General features: G+C 39.6%; 2 gene segments (V, D, J or C); both read right to left on the bottom strand.

Annotated features, from left to right (window-relative positions):
• Positions 1 to 2,993: 2,993 nt before the first annotated feature.
• LOC130457425 (immunoglobulin kappa variable 2D-29-like) lies at positions 2,994 to 3,669 on the bottom strand. The segment is given in 2 exon segments: positions 2,994 to 3,313; positions 3,544 to 3,669. Coding segments are annotated over 2 exon segments (369 nt in total).
• A 4,350-nt stretch (positions 3,670 to 8,019) lies between these two features.
• Positions 8,020 to 8,711, bottom strand: LOC100617029 (immunoglobulin kappa variable 2-30-like). The segment is given in 2 exon segments: positions 8,020 to 8,417; positions 8,663 to 8,711. Coding segments are annotated over 2 exon segments (447 nt in total).
• Between the last annotated feature and the right edge of the window lie 12,070 nt (positions 8,712 to 20,781).

Genomic DNA, 20,781 nt, shown 5'->3' with positions numbered 1-20,781 from the left:
GTCTGAGGTTGGTTTTCAACTGCAGCCTTCCTGACTCTACACCCAATATTCAAATAATTGTAGCACCTAGTTTGGCCAAAGAATATCCTCCTCAACTATTCATTACCACTCACCCAACATATCCAATTTTTTTTGCCAAAATCATGTCAATTATAATTTTGCAACATCTCTTGAACATATTCCCCTTTCACCTCTGATATTGCCACCAACCTATTGCCTGAGCCATCTCTCCTCTCACCTGAACCACTGCAGTAGCCTGTTAGTAGATCTGCCTTCTACAAGAATCATCTTCATGCAAGCACATTCCTCACACACTTGCAAAAGTGATTTCCTAAAGCACAGGTCTAAGCATGTCATACTCCTACTCAACAATCTCCCGTGGCTCCCTCTCACTTCCAGGATCATATAAAAAATCTTCTGTTTAAGGTTCAAAGATTTTCAATATTTAACTCACCCTACTTCTCCAGCTTCTTATGTTTTACACTTTGAATATGCGTTTAATCCAGTGACATGAGGACTTCAAAGCATTTTTAATTGACTGACTTCCATGCTTGGATTGCTCTCTCTCTCCTGGTCTCTCCCTATTGGCAACCCAAAAGTCCCAGGTAAAATCCCATCTTCTACATGAAGCTTTTTCTAATTCCTCCTAATTGTAGTTACTTCCCTTTGTTTATTATTTCTTATTTAAGCTCTACATTGCTGTATGTACAGAGTTGTTTGTACATTATCTTCCCAATGAGAGTATGAGGTCCTTGAAAGCAAGGACTGTTTTCTGTCTTTTCATTCTTTTTGTTTAGCATACAATTGTGCATGTGTCCTTTGTTTATAGTTTTTATTTCTCCTGGTTTTATTTCATCATCCACATTTGCTCTTTTATCACATTGAGTTTCTAGTTTCTGCTCCTTTCTTTTTATTCAGATTACCTGAAGATTTGTCCATTTTATTAATCTTGGCAAAGAATCGCCTTTTATTGATCACTTCTATGGCTCTTTCCTTACTAATTTATCTATTTGCTTCTAATTTTAATAACTTTCATGCTTATTTTATGTTTTTGATTAGTTGGGTTTCTAATTTCTAAATGCATATTCAGCTTATTGATTCTTTTATCCCTATTTTGTTAAAGTATATTTGTATGGATATGGTTTTTCCCCAAAGGCTACCTAAGTTATCTCTGAGAAAATATGGAATGTTTTTATCACTACTTTTTAATCTTACATCAATATTAATTATTTCTATGATTTCTTCTTTGAATCACTCATTATTTAGGATAGCATTATTAAGACTCCATTTGGGTGTCTAAGACCTATTATTCTTATGACATTATGGTCAATCAAGGATGCATTAACGACTTCTGTTTTTTTTTTCATTTTCGTTTGCAATATCTCTCTTCCCTAGTATGTAGGGGTCAATTTTTGTAAAAGTCTTTACTGTATCATTTAGAAGATCACATAGGACTTTTAACTCTAGTTCTTCCAACAATTTGTTCAGTTCCACATTTTCACTATTGGTAAACTTTTTGTTACCCTTGTACAAAGTGTATGTATCTTCTCATAGTTCAGATGTTTTCTTTATGTATTTGGATACCATAGAATTTAGAGTATGCTCATTTCTAATATGGCTTTGTTATATATTATTCCTCTTTAGCTTAATATAGTTATTTTATGTACATCTTTATTTTTTAATGTTTATCTTTGCTTTCTCAAAGAACGTAATTGAAAATAGTTCTTTTCCTCTATTACATATAAAAATTTTTAACATTCATTTTTTTAAGTTTTAAGTTCCATATTTTCTCCCTTCTTCTGCTCCTTTCTTCTTCACGTCCTCCTTACCCACTCCTCTCCCTGATATACTAAGCAATCTGATACAAAAAAATCTTTCTTTAAATTATTTTGATGCATTACAATTTTTTCCTCTATTTATTATCTTTCTTTGTACCCTTATGGCTAAGCATAGTGCCTGCAATATAGTAGATATTTAATAAATATTTTATCAATTGATTATCATTTTAAACTGCCTTTTTGAAATACATTTGAATTCTGAATCTATGAACGTGTCATTCAAGTATGTATTGTGTACCCTTAGAGCAAAGGAACTGCTTAGGATGAGTCATGAACCTATAGCGTCCAGAAACTTTTTCATAACCTGCAGAGTGTAAAAATGGACTTGAATCAAGGACTTCAATCCCCAGAAGTAGTTCCTACACTTCTCCAGAATGCCTTCTAATCTTACTGAAACCTCACCTGGGCCGAGAGCGAGATGGGATATTTAACCTGGTTGTGAATAGGCTCTGCCCTTCTTTTTACTTCTGCTTCGGAGCACACAGGGCTCTCCACCTAGGAGGCAAGATGTGAGTGGTCATGAATAAGCTCTCTGGGCCTAGACATGTGCCTTTCTTACTTGTGTTTTCTTTATATTTTAATCTTCAATAAACCTCTAAAAATATAATACTCCTTGCAGAGAGAAATTAATTTCTAACTGCCTCGGTTCCCTAAATTTTAAATTTTAATCTTAACAAGAGTACAGTTTAGTATTGGGATTCTTTAGTGCAAAGGATTGGAACTTGTATCCTCATAGTATCACAGATGAGAAGATGGCAGATTATGAGGTGGAAGTCCAATGCTTTCATATTGTACTAGAGGAATAGGAGGCAAAGAGGGGCTAAGTTGCTTGTCTAGAATCATTCATTTGTAGATCTTTTAAAGATAAAATTATTAATCACTTACATTCATTTGATGCTTAAGAAATCCAAAATATTTTCCCATATATCCTTCATTTAACCATTTTACAGATGGCGAAACTGGGGTTCAAAATAGGGAACATAGCCAAGGTGAAATGCAATGCTCACAGATCTTCCCATAAGGTCATCCTGCTACTTGAATTATGACCTTTTCTTGTCCTCTAGAAAAGCAGCTGCTATGAGCCTAGGATACTGGGGACACAGTTATTCCCCTGAGCTTAAGGGTCAAATGAGTTGGGGAGGTTTTTGTTAGGGACTAGAGCACTGTGTTAGAGGGCCAGAATGAACAGATATACTCTGCAATATCCTCAGGCTCCAGTCTGCTGATTGTGAGGGTGAAATCTGTCCCAGACCCACTGCCACTGAATCGAGAGGGAACCCCAGAGTGCAGATTGGAAACTCTGTAGATCAGTGCTTTAATAAGTTCTCCTTTTTTGTGCTGATACCAGTATAGGTAAGTGTTCCCATCGCTGTGTAAGAGGCTCTGACTGGCCTTGCACTTGATGGTGACTCTCTCTCCCAGAGACACAGACACAGAGGCTGGGGACTGAGTCAGAAAAATTCCCCCTTGTGAACCTGAAATTAATAAGAAGGCATTAGAGGTTATAGAACCAAGACTGTTTCTGCTCCTTTCCCCCATGTATTTTATCTCTGATCACCAATATCTACTTGTTCTTTTTAACACAGTTCTAACTCTCATGTCAGTATCAAAGATTTTTCTTATTGAGACAGAGGATGCAGCACAGCTCAGCTTGCAAGAGATCTCTATCAGCCTTCAGGCCTCCATAATATCCTCCCCATATTACCTGGGAGCAAGAGCAGGAGAAGGCAGAGGGGCTGAGCTGGGGACTCCATCTCCACACTGAGCTCTGTCCAGTGCTGGACAGGGCTACTGATAAAGATTTGAAACAGCAAGGAGGAGTTTGGGGTAGGAGTAAATGCAAAACAGCAAGTAAGGGAAGGGACCTTATCATCTCCATGGTTGAGAACATTTTGAACATTTCTTCCCCATGTCTTCTGTTGGAAATCAGCATAGTTTCAGGCTTCAAATAGTGAGTCTCCCTCCAGTGGGCAAATGACAGAACCACTAACTCCTACCAGACACTTTCATTTTTTTTTAATTCTCCCTTTAATCTTTGGGCTACAGACAAATATTATTTATCTATCCACAACTTTTTTTTTCTCTGAATCCCATCCTACCTCACTAACATTAACTAGAAGTGGGATCTTGAGCAAATTCAGTCTTGATGAAATTCAGTTTCTTGATCTCTAAATTAGGGAAAAAACAATTGGGCCACCTATAAGGCAAGATGATTTTGATGAAAAATTACTTTGAAAACTGCAATGCCCTATCACGACATGAGCATTTATTCTTAGTTTGTAATTACATCATTTTTCTCTTCTGATTTAAACAGAAGCAATTCTTGTGCAAGTCATATTTTACTGGCTATTATATATTATGTTTAATATTCCAAAGGTGGATAAATAATTGCTTTTGTAGTGAATTAAAATATTAGAACAATAAAGTTTTTCTTTCCTAACATATGGTCAATTCTTTTTTTTAAACCCTGACCTTCCGTCTTGGTGTCAATACTGCCCTCCAACATTTATCACTTTTTTTTGTCATATTAACCACTCTGATAGGTGTAAAGAGATATCTCAGAGTTCTTTTAATTTGCCTTTCTCTAATCAATAGTGATTTGGAGCATTTCCTCATGTGAATATTTAATTTCTTCATCTGAGAACTGACTGTTCACATTCTTTGACTATTTGTCAACTGAGGATGATTTATATTCTCATAATTTGACTCAATTCTATACATATTTGAGAAAGGAGGACTTTGTCAGAGACTTGCTATAAAATTTCCCCAAAAAATGTTATTTCCCTCCCAAACTTGGCAATCTTATCCATTTTATAATAGACTGTATTCAGTTTGAAATTTAAGAACTGTCTTGATCCCTACCCAAAAAAAGAGAATCTTATTTAAGAGAGCAGGAGGAGTGGAGGCTAATCTTTTCTGTGAACTCACACATAGATGACCTGCAATGGCTTGGAGAAAATCCTGCAAAATAAGTTCATTACTAAGTAATGATACTCAGAAGGATTAGAAAAATTATGGGGAAATTGTGTGAATTAATGTAGACTAAAGTAAGCAAAATGAGAAACCTATCTAATATAATGACTACAATATTATGAAGAAAAATAGCTTTGAAAGACCTAAGAACTCCTAGTAATTCTATGAGGAGCCACACTTCCTTTCCAGCTCCCTCTCCTCTGCCAAATGAATATCTTTTTGAAAACTATTTCAGATTTTGGGATTTCCTCTTAAAAACAACAAGTCTTACATGAGAAATGAGTTACCAGATTGTACTTGGAGGACAGAAATGAGGGGAGCTCATCAGAGTCAGAGTGTTTGTTTGTTTTGCTTTGTTTTGCTTGTATCTATATGTTCTTAGAAGGAGATCTGAGTGAGTTTATGCAAGCTGGAATAAAACATAGATTTGGTCATTACTTCACAAGTATGAGATTGGCAGTGTGGCTACAAGGTGAGGTGACAATACTCAGCTTCTACAACTTTGGTCCAAGTAGATTCAGAAGCATAACACTTGAAAGTCTCCATAGCAGTTTTGTGAAAGAGGAAGGAGTTGGGTCAGATAAACCCAGGTGATCTACAACCTGTACTTGAAGAGGGACTAGAGAAGAGGGGAGGAAAGTGAACATAATTTTCTGAATCTTCAACCTCCATCTTACTCTTGCAATAAGTCTGTTGGAGGAAAGTCTACTCACACTGGACTAATCAGATACCCAGGGATGAAGGTTGAAGACATAAAAATCTTGAGAATCTGTCCCTATTTTTGTGGCTAGAGGTTGAGATGACTACTCTCACGATTGGGTAGAAAATACTCACTCACTCTGCAGGTGGTGATCTAGCAGGCTATCTGTTGGGAGAAATATGAATAAACAGGATGTGGATGGTCCCCAGGGCTCAAAAATTGAAAAGTTTGGCCCCCAACCTGAAAAGTATGACTGAACCTTAAGATAAGGGAATCTCTCTTTATCTCCTCCTTTATCTCTGTCTTTTTGTCTCCTTGCCTCTCTCTGGCTCTGCCTCTCTGTAGGTATGTTTCTCTGTTTCTCTCCCTATTGCTCTCTTCCCCAGTTGATAAAATATAAGAAGAGAGGAATATCAAATTCCTCACCCTCAATGAGCATCTAATTTCAATAGGTTATTTTCACTGCAGATTCAATCCAATAAGTGATTGCCAAAATGCACTGTATTCAAACTACAGGAAATTGGACTCTCGGGAGGGTACAGAGCAGGTCATTAACACCCCCAAACCTAGATAATTTATAGACTCTTGTCATCACTCACAAATGTAGAATCACAGTCTCAACCTAGAAGTTGCTGGGTTTTCATTCCCTTTACTCTTTCACAATGCCCTTATGGTCACTCTGGCCCAACTTTTTCTCCTGTAAAATAATGGGGAAGGGTCTAGAGATGAGCCCATAATCTGGTAGAGAAAGGCAGAGTGGCATAATGAGTAAAGTATTGGACCTTGAATCCCAGGAGGACTGAGATCCCAATTCTACTTCTAATACCTTAAATGGTATGACTGGCCATGTCACCTGACCTTTCTGACCCTCTGTTTCCACACGCATTAAGGGAAAGGCTGGTATAAGAGTAATGAAGTTGACAAATTTTAAAAAATGAGAAATGTTGGAGGGGCTGCAGGAAAATAAATTAATTAATGCACTGTTAGTCTCACCTTTTGGGGAATTAAATTGGGAACCATACCCCAAAAGGTACTAAACCCTACACACTCTCTAAACAGCCATACCATTAGTAAGCCTATATACTGAAAAAATGATAAAAGACAGAGGGAAAGAGCCATGCATTCAAACATATTCAGAGCAGCTCATTTTGTGGTGGCAAACAAATGAATACCTGTGGTGTATCCATAAATTCAGGAATAGCTAGACAAATCATCATATATGCATTAAAAGGAATATTAGTGAAGTGTAAGAAATGATGGAGACAATTTCAGAAGGAAGTGAACAGAACCAGGGGGAAATTTTGATGTAGTATCATAAGCATTTAAAAAATTAGATTGGGTTCCAGGACTGTTAAAGTGCTTTTCAGCTCTAAATCTCTGATCCTATAATATCTCAGGCTCTCCAAACTGCCCTTAGACTAACCCTAGTAATGGAAAGAAGCAAAAACAGCTTATCCCCACCAGAGAGAGGCCATTGACATCATGTCCTGCATACATGGCCTGCCCATTGGTTCATATGCATCAAGTGAGGACAGTGGAATCTTTGTGTCCCTGGGACAGTATCACAGAACAGAAAACAAAACAATTGGAAAGAGACATTGGGGCATTTTCAGCACAAAAATCCAGGAGAGCCTCTAAGTAGCAAAGGCATCAGAGCTGGTGAGGTCAGGAAATTGATATCTAGAGAAGGAACTTTGTATGTCAGCTTTATTGAGACATGGGCATGAACAGGACATTCCAGACTATTTTTTAACTTTTTGACAGATTCACTAAACAGTAATATTAAATATGATGCTGCATTACAGAGTTTACCTAGATTTCAGTGAAGCCCTGAGTTAAGTTTCTCACATAATACTGATAGAAAAGTGGAGAACTATGAACTAAGAACTCATTCCATTAATGGAAAAAAATTGTGTTCTGCATCTGAGGGACGTCTGCCAGAAATTATTTTATTTGTTTCACATTATTGTAAATCTAAATAATTTAAGATTAAAATTAATATACAATATGCCAAATATTATATTCTATAAATTTTATTAATAACAACTTGAAGTAGAGGAAAGTAATAGCCTTTAGTAAAGAAGAACTTCTCAGACCATACACAAGGAAGAAGAGAGAGAGAGAGAGAACAGAGGAGGCAGAGTTACCCAAACTTATCAATACAGGCAAGGACACAACATGGGAACAAAAAGGAAAGGGATTCTGGGAAATGAACTCCATGTGTACAAAATTCCATTAACACACGTTTCTACATAGGGAGGAAAATGGCCCAACTAGAAAAGTCATCTCAGCCAAATTTGCAACACAAGATATTTTGGAGTAACATTATTGCGAATAGTGAACCAAGAAAATTTCACAGTATAACAATGTATCATTTTATTTCAGCTGGAGGAAGGGGAGCCACTTTCTCTTGAGCAATGAAGTAAATAATAAGGACTGAACATAGAGATTCTAAAAGAAAGGCTAAACTAGTCCTTATTTTGATGTCAGAGAGCAGCTGCTGTGAGCCTAGGCCTCAGGGGAAAGTAGCTCTTCCTCTGAGTTAGGACTGAATGATATGGGAGGTTTTTGTTCAGGGCTGAAGCACTGTGTAGGAGACCAGTGAGTGTGTTGACCACAGTAATACATGGCAGCATCCTCAGGCTCCAGACTGCTGATTGTGAGGGTGAAATCCGTCCCAGACCCACTGCCACTGAACTGAGGGGGAACCCCAGAGTCTAAATTGGAAACTTGGTAAATCGTGCGTTTAATAGATTTTCCTAGTTTCTGTTGGAACCAGTGTAGGTAAGTTTTCCCATCACTGTGTAAGAGGCTCTGACTGGCCTTGCACTTGATGGTGACTCTCTCTCCCAGAGACACAGACACAGAGGCTGGAGACTGAGTCAGAACAACTTCCCCTTGGGAACCTGGAATTAAAGAGCGATTTGAGGTTAGAGAACCAAACGAGTTTCTGCTCCTTCCCCAAACTTGCCACAAATCTCTGAAATCTGAAATATATTAATTCATCTCCAAAAAGTTCCATTGTTCTGACTTCTAAATCATTTCTCAAAGACTGTTCTAACTGAGAAAGAGAATGTGGCAAAGTTCAGATTGCAAAGAAATTCTCACAGTCTCCCATCCTTCATAATCTCCACACATTATACTTCCTCACCTGCTAGCCAGAAAAGCAGGAGGCAGAGGACCTGAGTTAGGGATGCCATGTTCACACTGAGCTCTGTCCAGTGCTGATTCATTCAGGAACAGGACAGAGCTTTTAATAAAGATTTTGAACAGCAGGGAGGGGTTTGAGAATGCAAAACAGCAAGTAAAAAGAGGAGTCCTAACATGCTCAAAGCTCAAAATATTTAGAGTCCTTCCCTCCCTGTTCCCTACTCAAAATCGGACCCACTCACAACCTTCAAAGAGTGAGTCTCCTTCAGGTGGTCAAAGAACAGAAACACATTGTCAAGACTGCTTTTCCCTTAATGTCCTACCTTTTCCCCTCCAGCCCAATCCATTTTTTTTCCTGAAAAAAAAACTCTCCCTTCAGTTTTTTACCCTAGGAAATATATTATTTCATGTCACCACATCTTCTTTTGTCAAACCAACCAATTTCACCACCACTAACTAACAGTGCAATCTTAGGCAAATTCACTTAATTGACCAAAACTCAATTTCCTAATTTGTAAAATGGGGAGAAATTTATTGTATAACATATAGTAAAATAATTTAGGAGTAAAATTACTTTGTAAACTTTAAAGAGCTGGTAAAATATGAGTGATCATCCTTAGCACCTATGATCTCATTTTTCTCATCTCATTCTAATAAATTCAGACTGAGACAAGTTAGAATGTCATATTAATTCTTCCTATTTAATGTTCTGAAATTTTTTAAAAATTATTATTTTAGTTGAATTGAGGCATTAAAATATAAACTCATCTGGCCTGCTGAAAGTGACTTTCATACAATAATAATGATAAATAATATTTATATAACCTTTTAAATATTTCAAAAGTTGTACATTAGCTTATCTGTTCCTTATAATCCTATTATGTTTATTTTATAGATTATGTATTTAAAATAAATATTATTTATTTTACAGAATTCTATTACAGATTATGAAACTGAGGCTGAGAGAGAGCAAGTGACTTAACATGGATCACATAGCTAATAAATTACTTAAAGAAGATGGAAATTCAAGTCTTTTTGTCTCCCAATCCAAATTTCTATCCACTCCCCGACCCACACCATTAGAGGAGGACAGAATGATGGGAATTATATGTCTCATGATATTCCCAAATGCTTTTGATTTCACTTATATTCCATGTAGCTAGGAGATCATGAATTCCAGTTAGGATGGCCCTTATTAAGTTGTGGTTCTTAAATTTTTATCCATAAGTGTTATGTCTAGATGAGGTTGGGATATAGTTTGATCAGTGGTAATTCTCTAGTTGTAGGGCAGGTTGAGACCACAAGGATATTTTGAGATATATATTAATAGGATGGGCACTGGTCATTTGTCAGTTTTTCAAGATTCTAGTATGTAGTTCTAGGTACCTAGCCAGGTCAGATCTTAGTCAACAGATGCTTCATTTTTATAGGTTACAATCATTTCTTGCACCTTGTCTAACTCTTTTTTTTTGCCTAATCTTTGTTAACCATTTGGCAGAAGCTCTTTACCCGAATACCCAGCACAGGATAAAGAATCACTCTTCTAGAGATGATTGAAAGGAGATTTAAAAAGAAGATAATTTAGAGTCAGATAATGGTGCAGTGGCTGAAAGACCTGTCAGGAAAACTCAATTCCTAAGTTCCAATACAGCCTCAGCCATTTACTAGCTGTGTGACCCAAGTCAAGTCACTTAACCATGTTTGTTTCAGTTTCCTCATCTGTAAATTGAGCTAGAAAAGGAAATGACAAATCACTGCAATTTCCCTGTCTTCCTGATTCTAGACTCAGCACTCAAATCATGACATTATCTAGTTGCCCCTAAGGTGATCTTCCTCAATGATTCACTACCATTCCTCCATCATACCCAATATGTTGTCAAAGAATATAAGTTTTTCTTTTGTTATATCTCTTGAACAATCCCCCTAAACACTTCTGGTATTGTCCCCAATCTATTGCCTGGTTCTCATGTCCTCTCTCACCTGAAACATTGTAATAGCCTGCTGTTTTCTCTGCCTGTCACAAGAATCTTCCTCACTTCAATACATTCTTCACTTACCTAGGAAATAGATTTTCTTAACATGGATCTGAGCATGTCACACACTCTTCAACAGCCTTCACTGACTCCCTGTCACCTCCCAGATCAAACAAGAAATCCTCCATTTGGCATCCAAAGACTTTCATGATCTAACCCACCCCACCCCACTTTTCTAGCCATCTTATACTTTTCACCTCCCACAACATACTCTTCAGTCAAGTTACACTGGACTCCTTGCTCTTTCTCAAATTTTTTTTGACTGACCCTCGAGGTAGGAATGTCCTCCTTCCACTTGTTAGGGTCCGAGTGGAAGTACCCTGCAAAGGAACATGCAAAGACAATGCAAAGACAGCAGGGAGAGGTTTATTTACTAGTGCTAGGATGGTTCCGCAATAGAACCGTGCGGGGTAGGATCAGGAGTGCACATATATAAAGCAGCTTAAAACAACAGGATATCTGTTGTGGCCTTGTCTGTTTCAACAGTTGTGGCCTTGTGGAGGATGTCTTACCATTTTTCCAGGTTATCTGTCTCAACTGTGGCCTTGCAGTTTTTCCCAGGATATCTCTCCCAACTGTGGCCTTGGAGTTTTTTCAGGAACTGTTCATTTGGACACAGTGCAAACCCCACCCCTTCCCTTCATTCCCCAGTTCTTTTTATTTTATGATGCTCATTCAGGGGCGAGCCGAGACCTCCAGGGGCAGGGCATTAGCGTAGCCATTGGGGGCCTGTCAGAGCCTGATACTGCTGCCTGAGGACCATGAGCTGGATTGTGTGGACCTGATCCTTCACAAAGAGGACCAGTCAGTGGACTATACAAGGCCCGAAAGTGATAAGGAAGAAGAGAATTAACACCAGTCCTGCTATAGTGGAGATGAGGATGGTGAGCCAGGGGGAATTTCACAAACGCTTGCTGGTACCAAGGTTGGGAGTGAGTGAGTTCACATTCTCAGGCATCTAAACTACGCTTAAGGTCAGCTACTGACTCCCAGATTACCCCTGTGTGGACCATATATATGCAGCACTCTTCCTTGAGGATGACACAGAGGCCTCCCTCCTTTAGGAACACGAGATCGAGGTCCCTTCGGTTCTGGAGTATGACTTCTGAAAGGGAGGATAGCGATTTCTCTAGGGCATCTAGTGATTTTTCTATATGCCTTAAATCCTCATCTACAGCAGTGTGTAGGTGCCTTAGGTCTGCTATTTGACAAAGGGAGGTTATACCTATGCCAATCCCTGCCAAGCCAAATAGCGTGGCTAGGGTCAGTGCAAGGATAGGTTCCCATTTCTGACAGCCTATTCTTTGATGTTCCCAATAGTCCAGCAGCTCTGTCCCTGGATAGTATAGTACTCAGGGCAGAATGGTGACTAGGATACAAAACTCAGGGTCCTGGGACAATGTCACGGAGGAAACACAAGGGGTCAATCCTGAGGAGGTGCAGGCCCAGTAAGCACCTGATGGGGAAATGTCATAATATGGTGGTCGGGAATCAAGGCAAAGCCAGCAGTTGGCAGTGAGGTGAGGTTTAACTACCACTGAGGCAGTTTCATATTTTGTTGGATATGCTTCTATCCAACCTGAAAAAGTGTCTATCAGGTTTAAAAGGCACCTGGACCCATTTTTCTGTGGCTTGATTTCTGTAAAGTCTACCTCCAAGGGGGCAGCTGGGCAGCTCAGTGGATTGAGACCTAGCCCTAGAGATGGGAGGCCCTAGACACTGGCCTCAGACACTTCCCAGCTGTGTGACCCTGGTCAAGTCACTTGACCCCCATTGCCTAAAAAAAAAAAAAGTCTACCTCCCACTGTTCTCCTGGCTCCAGCCCTCTTCACCGGGTGCCCCCTGGTTCCTTCGATCCCCCCTTTTGATTAACTCGCGCACATGTCTCACATCCTTAAGTGATGTCTTTGCAGATTCTGTGCATAGTAGGAAAGAAAAAGTCTTCGTCCAGTATATCACTCAGTTTTGTGCCTCTACTATGTGTGGTGTCATGTATTCTTTTTGCTAGCTGTCTCCCCACTGCTTCTGGTAAGTGAATCCTGCCATCTGGCAGGCCCAGCCATCCATAGGGGAACCACGCAGCCTCCAGGAAGGCCAGAATCTCAGGCCCCACCTGGTTCAGTGCCACCTGCCATCCTATCCCCTCCTCTCTCCAAGTATCTAAGGGGAAAAGGGCAATGGTCTCAATATTCCATAACTTCTTCAGAGCTGAGAATGGGTGTAGAGCTGTCCCTTCCTATGGTCAGGAGAGAGGTACTGGCTATAGGCAATGTCTAGGGCTTCAGGTTGGAATGGTTGATGAGGTCACAAATGTATAAGAACACCTATCCCACAGGGGAGTAGCCAAAACTCAAACAGGGAGGGGAATGCTTCAGACACCGAGCCTTTAAGGGCATGTCCTCAGTGAATTCCAGGGTCCCAGGTCAGTGGAGACCTGCTTGGAGATCTGAAGGGTGTCCAGCCACTGCTTCCCCCAATTGGCAGTGTGATATGGAAATCACTTTAAAAGTCTGATATATATTAATTTAAGGTTGCCAAGGAATTCAGCTATGTAATTCCTAAATGAAAACTCAAGTCAGCAGTCAACCTTTTATGGAGTTTTTAATTACAAACAGGAGGAAGAAAGGCATTAGAGAGAGAGAGAGAGAGAGAGAGAGAGAGAGAGAGAGAGAGAGAGAGAGAGAGAGAGAGGGAGAGAGGGAGAGAGAGAGAGAGAGGGAAGAGAAGGGAATAGGGTTTAAATACCCCCTCTGCTTAGGTTTGGGCCAAAGACCCAAGGCCTTAGATAGCCGAGGCAAAGAAAAGAGATCAGTCCCTATCACTCATGTGACCAAAATGGAGAAAAAGTCTCAGGGCCTCCACCTCAAGCACCAGGCACCAACCACCTCCTTTCCTTCACACAGGAAGTCCTCAGACTCCTCAGCTGTCCTCTACCTCAATTCCGGTGTCTCCCCTGTGCCAATGGTGGCTCTAGCTTAACCCAGGACCTCCCAGAGGTCTGTCCCCTTTGCACATGTCTGTTGAAGGTCATATTCTCAAATAATTAAATCTTGAGCTTTGCTGCAGCCCTTCCTAAATCCTGTTACCCTGAGTAGGGTGGAGATTGTAGTTTCCAAGACCTGATTCTGTCATTCCAAGTATCTACATTATTATTGATCAGGAAATAGCCAAATCCCATCCTCTAAAGAATGGTTTGAAACAGGGTTGAATACTTTTGAAATTCACAATTCCCCCTGAGGCCCAAGGAAGGCTAACTTCTCCAATGTGTCTTGTAAACATACTAGCTATGAAATTACAATAGTTAGAGATAAAGGAAAAGTAGGAGAGATAGAGAGAGACAGCAAAAACCAATGTTTTGCTGGGAACATTGACAAAAGCCAATTAGGGGGCAATATCTGGAGTGGTCCTTCCCAAGAAGGCTGAGTTGCTCTAGTACACTGGAAATTTTTAATATACACCTTGTCTCCCGGGTTCAGGTCGTGAAGTGAAAAGTCTAGTGGTCCGGCTTGTACTGCAGCTCCAGATTCATGAAGTTCATGCAGTTTATGCTGTAATTCCTGTATATAGGAAGCAATAGTAGTATCTCCCCCTAATAGTGATGTATATGCCGGGGAGACAGGCTTAGCCTGTATAGGCGGATGTCCAAAAAGCATCTCAAATGGTGAAATATGTAAGTCTCCTCTAGGCCTGCTTCTAAGATAAAATAAGGCCAGAGGGAGAATTTCAGGCCATTTTAAATGGGTCTCAGTGCATAATTTGCCAATCATAGTTTTAAGTTCTTTGTTCATCCTTTCTACTTGGCCTGAGCTCTGGGGATGATATGGAACATGGAATTTGGGCGTTATCCCCAAGCAAGAATATATTTGGTTTAAGACAGAATGAGTAAATGACTTCCTCTATCTGAATCAATACATGCTGGCAGGCCAAAACGAGGAATAATTTCTTTTAAAAGCACCTTAGCAACAAAAGCCGCCATGGCTCGGGTCACAGGAAATGCTTCTGGCCATCTGGTCAGTTGATCTACTATGACCAGACAAAATTTATAATGTCCGGCCTTTGGTATTGTTATGAAATCTATCTGTAGGTGCTCAAAAGGCGTGTAAGCCAGAGGACACTCACCGAAAGCTTTGCCACGAAAGGTGTGTTGGTTATATGCCTGGCAGGTAGAGCAGGCTGAACACACTTTAGAGGCTACGGTAGTTATACCGGGGGCTATCCATAATCTCTTAACAGAGTCCACAAGGCCCTGGGTAGCAAAATGACCATTTTTATGCACAGATTGGCAAATTTGGTGATAGAAACTTCTAGGGAGCAGGGGTTCCCTTCAGACGATACCCATACTCCATTAATCTGTTTTGCTTTAAATTTTTGTTTCCATTTTTCCACTTCCTTTTCATTATAGGAAAGTGATAAATTTAAATTATCAGTGGTTGTTAATGTTAAAATTAATCCAGGTCCTTCTAAGACTGCTAGTTTTGCAACAGCATCTGCTCGGTCATTTCCTCTAGAGACAGGGTCAGAGCCACCTGTATGGGCAGAGCAATGAACTACAGCTAGGGCTTTAGGCAGTTTGAGAGCAGAAAGAACTTCATTAATAATTTCTGCATTAGCTATGGATTTTCCAGCTGAGGTTAAAAATCCTCTCTGGAGCCATAGCATCCCGACTGAGTGACAAATGCCAAAAGCATATCTAGAATCCTTCTAAATTGTTGCCTTTTTACCCTTGGCAATTATACAGGCATGTTTCAGAGCTATGAGTTCTGCCCCTTGAGCGCTAATATTAGAGGGCAGCGAAGCTGAACACTCAGTGGCAAATTCTGTGACTACAGCAGCTCCAGTGTAGCGTATGCCATCCCTCATAAAAGAAGAATCATCAGTAAATAAGATCAGGTCTGAGTTGTTTAAGGGAGTGTCCAGGAGATCATCTCGAGGCTTTTCTGCCATGGACACTAGTGTTTCACAACTATGTAATTGTTCTCCTGAAGTTGGTAAATCTGGAAGCAAGATGGCAGGGTTAAGAGTTGAACAGCGCTTCAAGGTAATGTTTTCATTGTTTAACAGGGTTATTTTATATCTTGTAATTCGCTGATCAGAAAATGCCTGTGTTCTATGTCTTAACAACAATGCTTCTACATCATGTAGGCACATAATTATTAATGGGCATCCCGAGGAAAGTCAGGCAGACACTGGAATGTGAAAGACCTTTTGGGTTCTAGTGCCCCAAGGTTTCAAAAAAAATTGGTCCTAGTTGCAATAGGGGGGTGCTCCCATGTGCTGGAAAATGCTGATTGTGACCATAAGGAGAGTGCAGAGGCAGGGAAGAAACAGGAGTCTGCTTTTTTTGCACCCAGGAGAGTCAAACAGACAGGGGGCACATGGGATCCTGCCCCGTCCTCCACTGCTACCCAGTTCTCATCCAAAAGAGGTCAGGTCAGGTGGGGTGGAAAGTGGGAAACCATAGGTGGAGAGTTCTTTATGATCGAGGGAGGGAGGGAGAGAAACAGTCATTCCCCAGCCTGGGTCCCTGGTTCTGTTTTGGGCAAAAAGTGTCCTTTCCCTTCTCTAATGCCCCAGGTAGCCCCTAACTCTACTCCATAGCCTAGGACCCCCAGAATTTGTTCAAGGGTTTCCCCTCTCCCTGCATTGCACTAGGCTGAAAGAAGTAACATTAGGTCATTGAGTGCTGTGGAAAGGAAAAGAGCAGGTCCTAAAGCCCACTGGATTCCATATGGGCAAAAAGGCCCCTTCCATCCCATTCAAGCCAAAAGAAAAAAAAAAGGTGGGGTGGGATGGGACCAAGGAAGGAGTGTTTCTCACCAATCCAAAGTGATCTGATATGGGAAAAACAGCATCCTGTTCCCTCTCTCCACCAGTTTGTTTCACATATGAAGGCAGGCCAGCAAACTAAAGCCCACCCCCTTTTTTTTACCTAAGCTATACCTACTCAAAACTTCTCTCAGAACAAAATTAAGGCCCTAAAAAAAGTCCCTGACTGATGGTGGCCAACTGGCAAATTTGACATAATATTTCTACCCAGATATATATTTTATGAAGTTATTAGGAAGGGGTAGACAATTACTCCTAAGTAACCTGACCTCACGATTCCTAGCCTGACAGTCTCTTTCCTCTTTTCTCCCCCTCACCTACCTCCTCTGTTCTCTTTTTGGTTCTCCCCCAATTCTCTTCAATTCTCCCACTTAGAAGCCCAAAGACTTGACTTTTATTGCCAAACGAACATACACAGATGCAAATCTGACACAATTATGCTATATCAGGAATGTTTGATAGACATGTAAAGTTACTCAGGAAGAGGAGGGGATGAGCTTCATTGACACATCAGATAATATAATTGAAAATACTTCCTTTCCTCTATTACATGTAAAATTCTTAACATTAATTTTTTTAAGTTTTAAGTTCCATATTTTCTCCCTTCTTCTGCTCCTCCCTCCTTCACATCCTCCTTGCCCACTCCTCTCCCTGATACAGAAAGCAAGATGATGAATAAAATCTTTCTCTGTTTAAATTATTTTGATGCATTACAAATTTTTCCTCTATCTGTTCTCTTTCTTTGTATCCTTATGGCTTAGCACTGTGCCTGCAATGTAGTAGACATTTTATAAATATTTTATCAATTGATTATTAATTTCAACTGCCTCTGTGAAATATATTTGAATTCTGAATCTATGAACTTGTCATTCGAGTAAACATTGTGTAGCCTTAAACCAAATGGGCTGCTTAGGATGAGTCATGAACCTATAGCATGCAGAAACTTTTTCATAACCTGGGAAGTACAGTTTAGTATTGGGATCATTTAGTGCTAAGGGTTGTAACTTGTATTCTCATAGTATTATAGATGAGAAAATGACAGATTATGAATGGAAGTCCAATGCCTTTATATTGTACTTGAGCAATAGAAGGAATAGAGGTGGTAAGTTTCTTGTCTAGATTCATTCATTCAGAGATCTTTTAAAGATAAAATTAATAATCACTTACTTCCATTTGATGCTGAAGAATTCCAAAATATTTTCCCATGTATCCTTCATTTAACCATTTTATAGATGGTGAAACTGGGGTTCAAAATATAGAACATAGCCAATGTGAAATGCATAACCACAGCTCTTCCCATAAGGTCATCATGCCACTATAATAATGGAGTAAATAATAGGGGCTGAAGAGAGCTGAAAGAAGTCTTTTCTTGACCTCTAGAAAAGTAGTTGCTATGAGTCTAGGACTCTGGGGAAGGCATCTATTCCCATGACCTTAGAGGCCAAATGGGTTGGGGAGGTTTTTGTTAGGGACTAGAGCACTGTGCATACATACTCTGTACATACATATGTGTACATACTCTGCAATATCCTCACACTCCAGATTGTTGATTGTAAGGGTGAAATCTGTCCCAGACCCACTGCCACTGAATCAAGAGGGAACCCCAGAGTGCAGATTAGAAACTCTGTAGATCAGTGCTTTAATAGGTTCTCCTTGTTTCTGTTGGAACCAGTAGAGATAAGTGTAAGAGGCTCTGACTGGCCTTGCACTTGATAGTGACTCTCTCTCCCAGAGACACAGATACAGAGGCTGGGGACTGAGTCAGAACAATTACCCCTTGTGAACCTGAAATTAATAAGAAGACATCTAAGGTTATAGAACCAAGATTGTTTCTATTTACCCAATTTATTTAATCAATGTTCACTGATATCTACTTGTTCTTTTCAACAAAGTTCTAACTCTCATGTCAATCTTAAAGATTTTTCTTTTTTTTTTTTTTTTAAATATATTTTATTTGGTCATTTCCAAGCATTATTCGTTAAAGACATAGATCATTTTCTTTTCCTCCCCCCCCCAACCCCCCATAGCCGACGCGTAAGTCCACTGGGCATTAGATGTTTTCTTGATTTGAACCCATTGCTTTGTTGATAGTATTTGCATTAGAGTGTTCATTTAGAGTCTATCCTCTGTCATGTCCCCTCAATCTTTGTATTCAGGCAGTTGCTTTTTCTCGGTGTTTCCACTCCCATAGTTTATCCTTTGCTTATGAATGGTGTTTTTTTCTCCTGGGTCCCTGCAAGTTGTTCAGGGACATTACACCACCACTAATGGAGAAGTCCATTACGTTCGATGATACCACAGTGTGTTTGTCTCTGTGTACAATGTTCTCCTGGTTCTGCTCCTCTCGCTCTGCATCACTTCCTGGAGGTTGTTCCAGTCTCCATGGAACTTCTCCACTTTATTATTCCTTTTAGCACAATAGTACTCCATCACCAACATATACCACAGTTTGTTCAGCCATTCCCCAATTGATGGGCATCCCCTCGTTTTCCAGTTTTGGGCCACCACAAAGAGCGCAGCTATGAATATTTTTGTACAAGTCTTTGTGTCCATTATCTCTTTGGGGTACAGACCCAGCAGTGCTATGGCTGGGTCAAAGGGTAGATATTCTTTTGTTGCCCTTTGGGCATAGTTCCAAATTGCCCTCCAGAATGGTTGGATCAGTTCACAACTCCACCAGCAATGAATTAATGTCCCTACTTTGCCACATCCCCTCCAGCATTCATTACTTTCCTTTGCTGTTATGTTAGCCAATCTGCTAGGTGTGAGGTGATACCTCAGAGTTGTTTTGATTTGCATCTCTCTGATTATAAGAGATGTAGAACACTTCTTCATGTGCTTGTTAATAGTTTTGATTTCTTTATCTGAGAACTGCCTATCCATTTCCCTTGCCCATTTATCAATTGGAGAATGGCTTGATTTTTTGTACAATTGATTTAGCTCATTATAAATATGAGTAATTAAACCTTTGTCAGAGGTTTCTATGAAGATTTTTTCCCAATTTGTTGTTTCCCTTCTGATTTTAGTTATATTGGTTTTGTTTGTACAAAAGCTTTTTAGTTTGATGTAGTCAAAATTATTTATTTTACATTTTGTGATTCTTTCTATATCTTGCTTGGTTTTAAAGCCTTTCCCCTCCCAAAGGTCTGACATGTATACTATTCTGTGTTTACCCAATTTACTTATGGTTTCCTTCTTTATGTTTAAGTCACTCACCCATTTTGAATTTATCTTGGTGTAGGGTGTGAGGTGTTGATCTATTCCTAGTCTCTCCCACACTGTCTTCCAATTTTCCCAGCAGTTTTTATGAAATAGTGGATTTTTGTCCCAAAAGCTGGGATCTTTGGGTTTATCGTATACTGTCTTGCTGAGGTCGCTTTCCCCCAGTCTATTCCACTGATCTTCCTTTCTATTTCTTAGCCAGTACCAAATTGTTTTGATGACTGCTGCTTTGTAATATAGTTTTAGGTCAGGGACTGCAAGGCCCCCTTCATATGTGTTTTTTTTCATTATTTCCCTGGATATCCTTGATCTTTTGTTCTTCCAAATGAACTTTGTTATGGTTTTTTCTAAATCAGTGAAGAAGTATTTTGGTAGTTCAATGGGTATGGCACTAAATAGATAAATAAGTTTGGGTAGGATGGTCATTTTTATTATATTGGCTCGTCCTATCCATGAGCAGTTAATGTTTTTCCATTTGTTCAAGTCTAGTTTTAGTTGTGTGGCGAGTATTTTGTAGTTGTGTTCATATAGTTCCTGTGTTTGTCTTGGGAGGTAGATTCCTAGGTATTTTATTTTGTCTAAGGTGATTTTGAATGGGATTTCTCTTTCTAGTTCTTGCTGCTGAGCTGTGTTGGAGATATATAGAAAAGCTGATGATTTATGTGGGTTTATTTTGTATCCTGCAACTTTGCTAAAGTTGTTGATTATTTCAATTAGCTTTTTGGTTGAATCTCTAGGATTCTTTAAGTAGACCATCATGTCATCCGCAAAGAGTGATAACTTGGTCTCCTCCTTGCCTATTTTGATGCCTTCAATTCCTTTATCTTCTCTAATTGCTACTGCTAGTGTTTCTAGTACAATGTCAAATAGTAGAGGTGATAATGGGCATCCTTGTTTCACTCCTGATCTTATTGGGAATGCATCTAGTTTATCCCCATTGCAGATGATATTAGCTGTTGGTTTTAGATATATACTGTTTATTATTTTTAGGAATGACCCTTCTATTCCTATGCTTTCTAGTGTTTTTAATAGGAATGGG

The sequence above is a fragment of the Monodelphis domestica genome, chromosome 1, assembly GCF_027887165.1.
Source record: "Monodelphis domestica isolate mMonDom1 chromosome 1, mMonDom1.pri, whole genome shotgun sequence".
In the NCBI taxonomy this organism is placed as follows: domain Eukaryota; kingdom Metazoa; phylum Chordata; class Mammalia; order Didelphimorphia; family Didelphidae; genus Monodelphis; species Monodelphis domestica.
The sequence above is the reverse complement of the archived record's forward strand: the minus strand, read 5'-3'. Positions and strand labels throughout refer to the sequence as shown.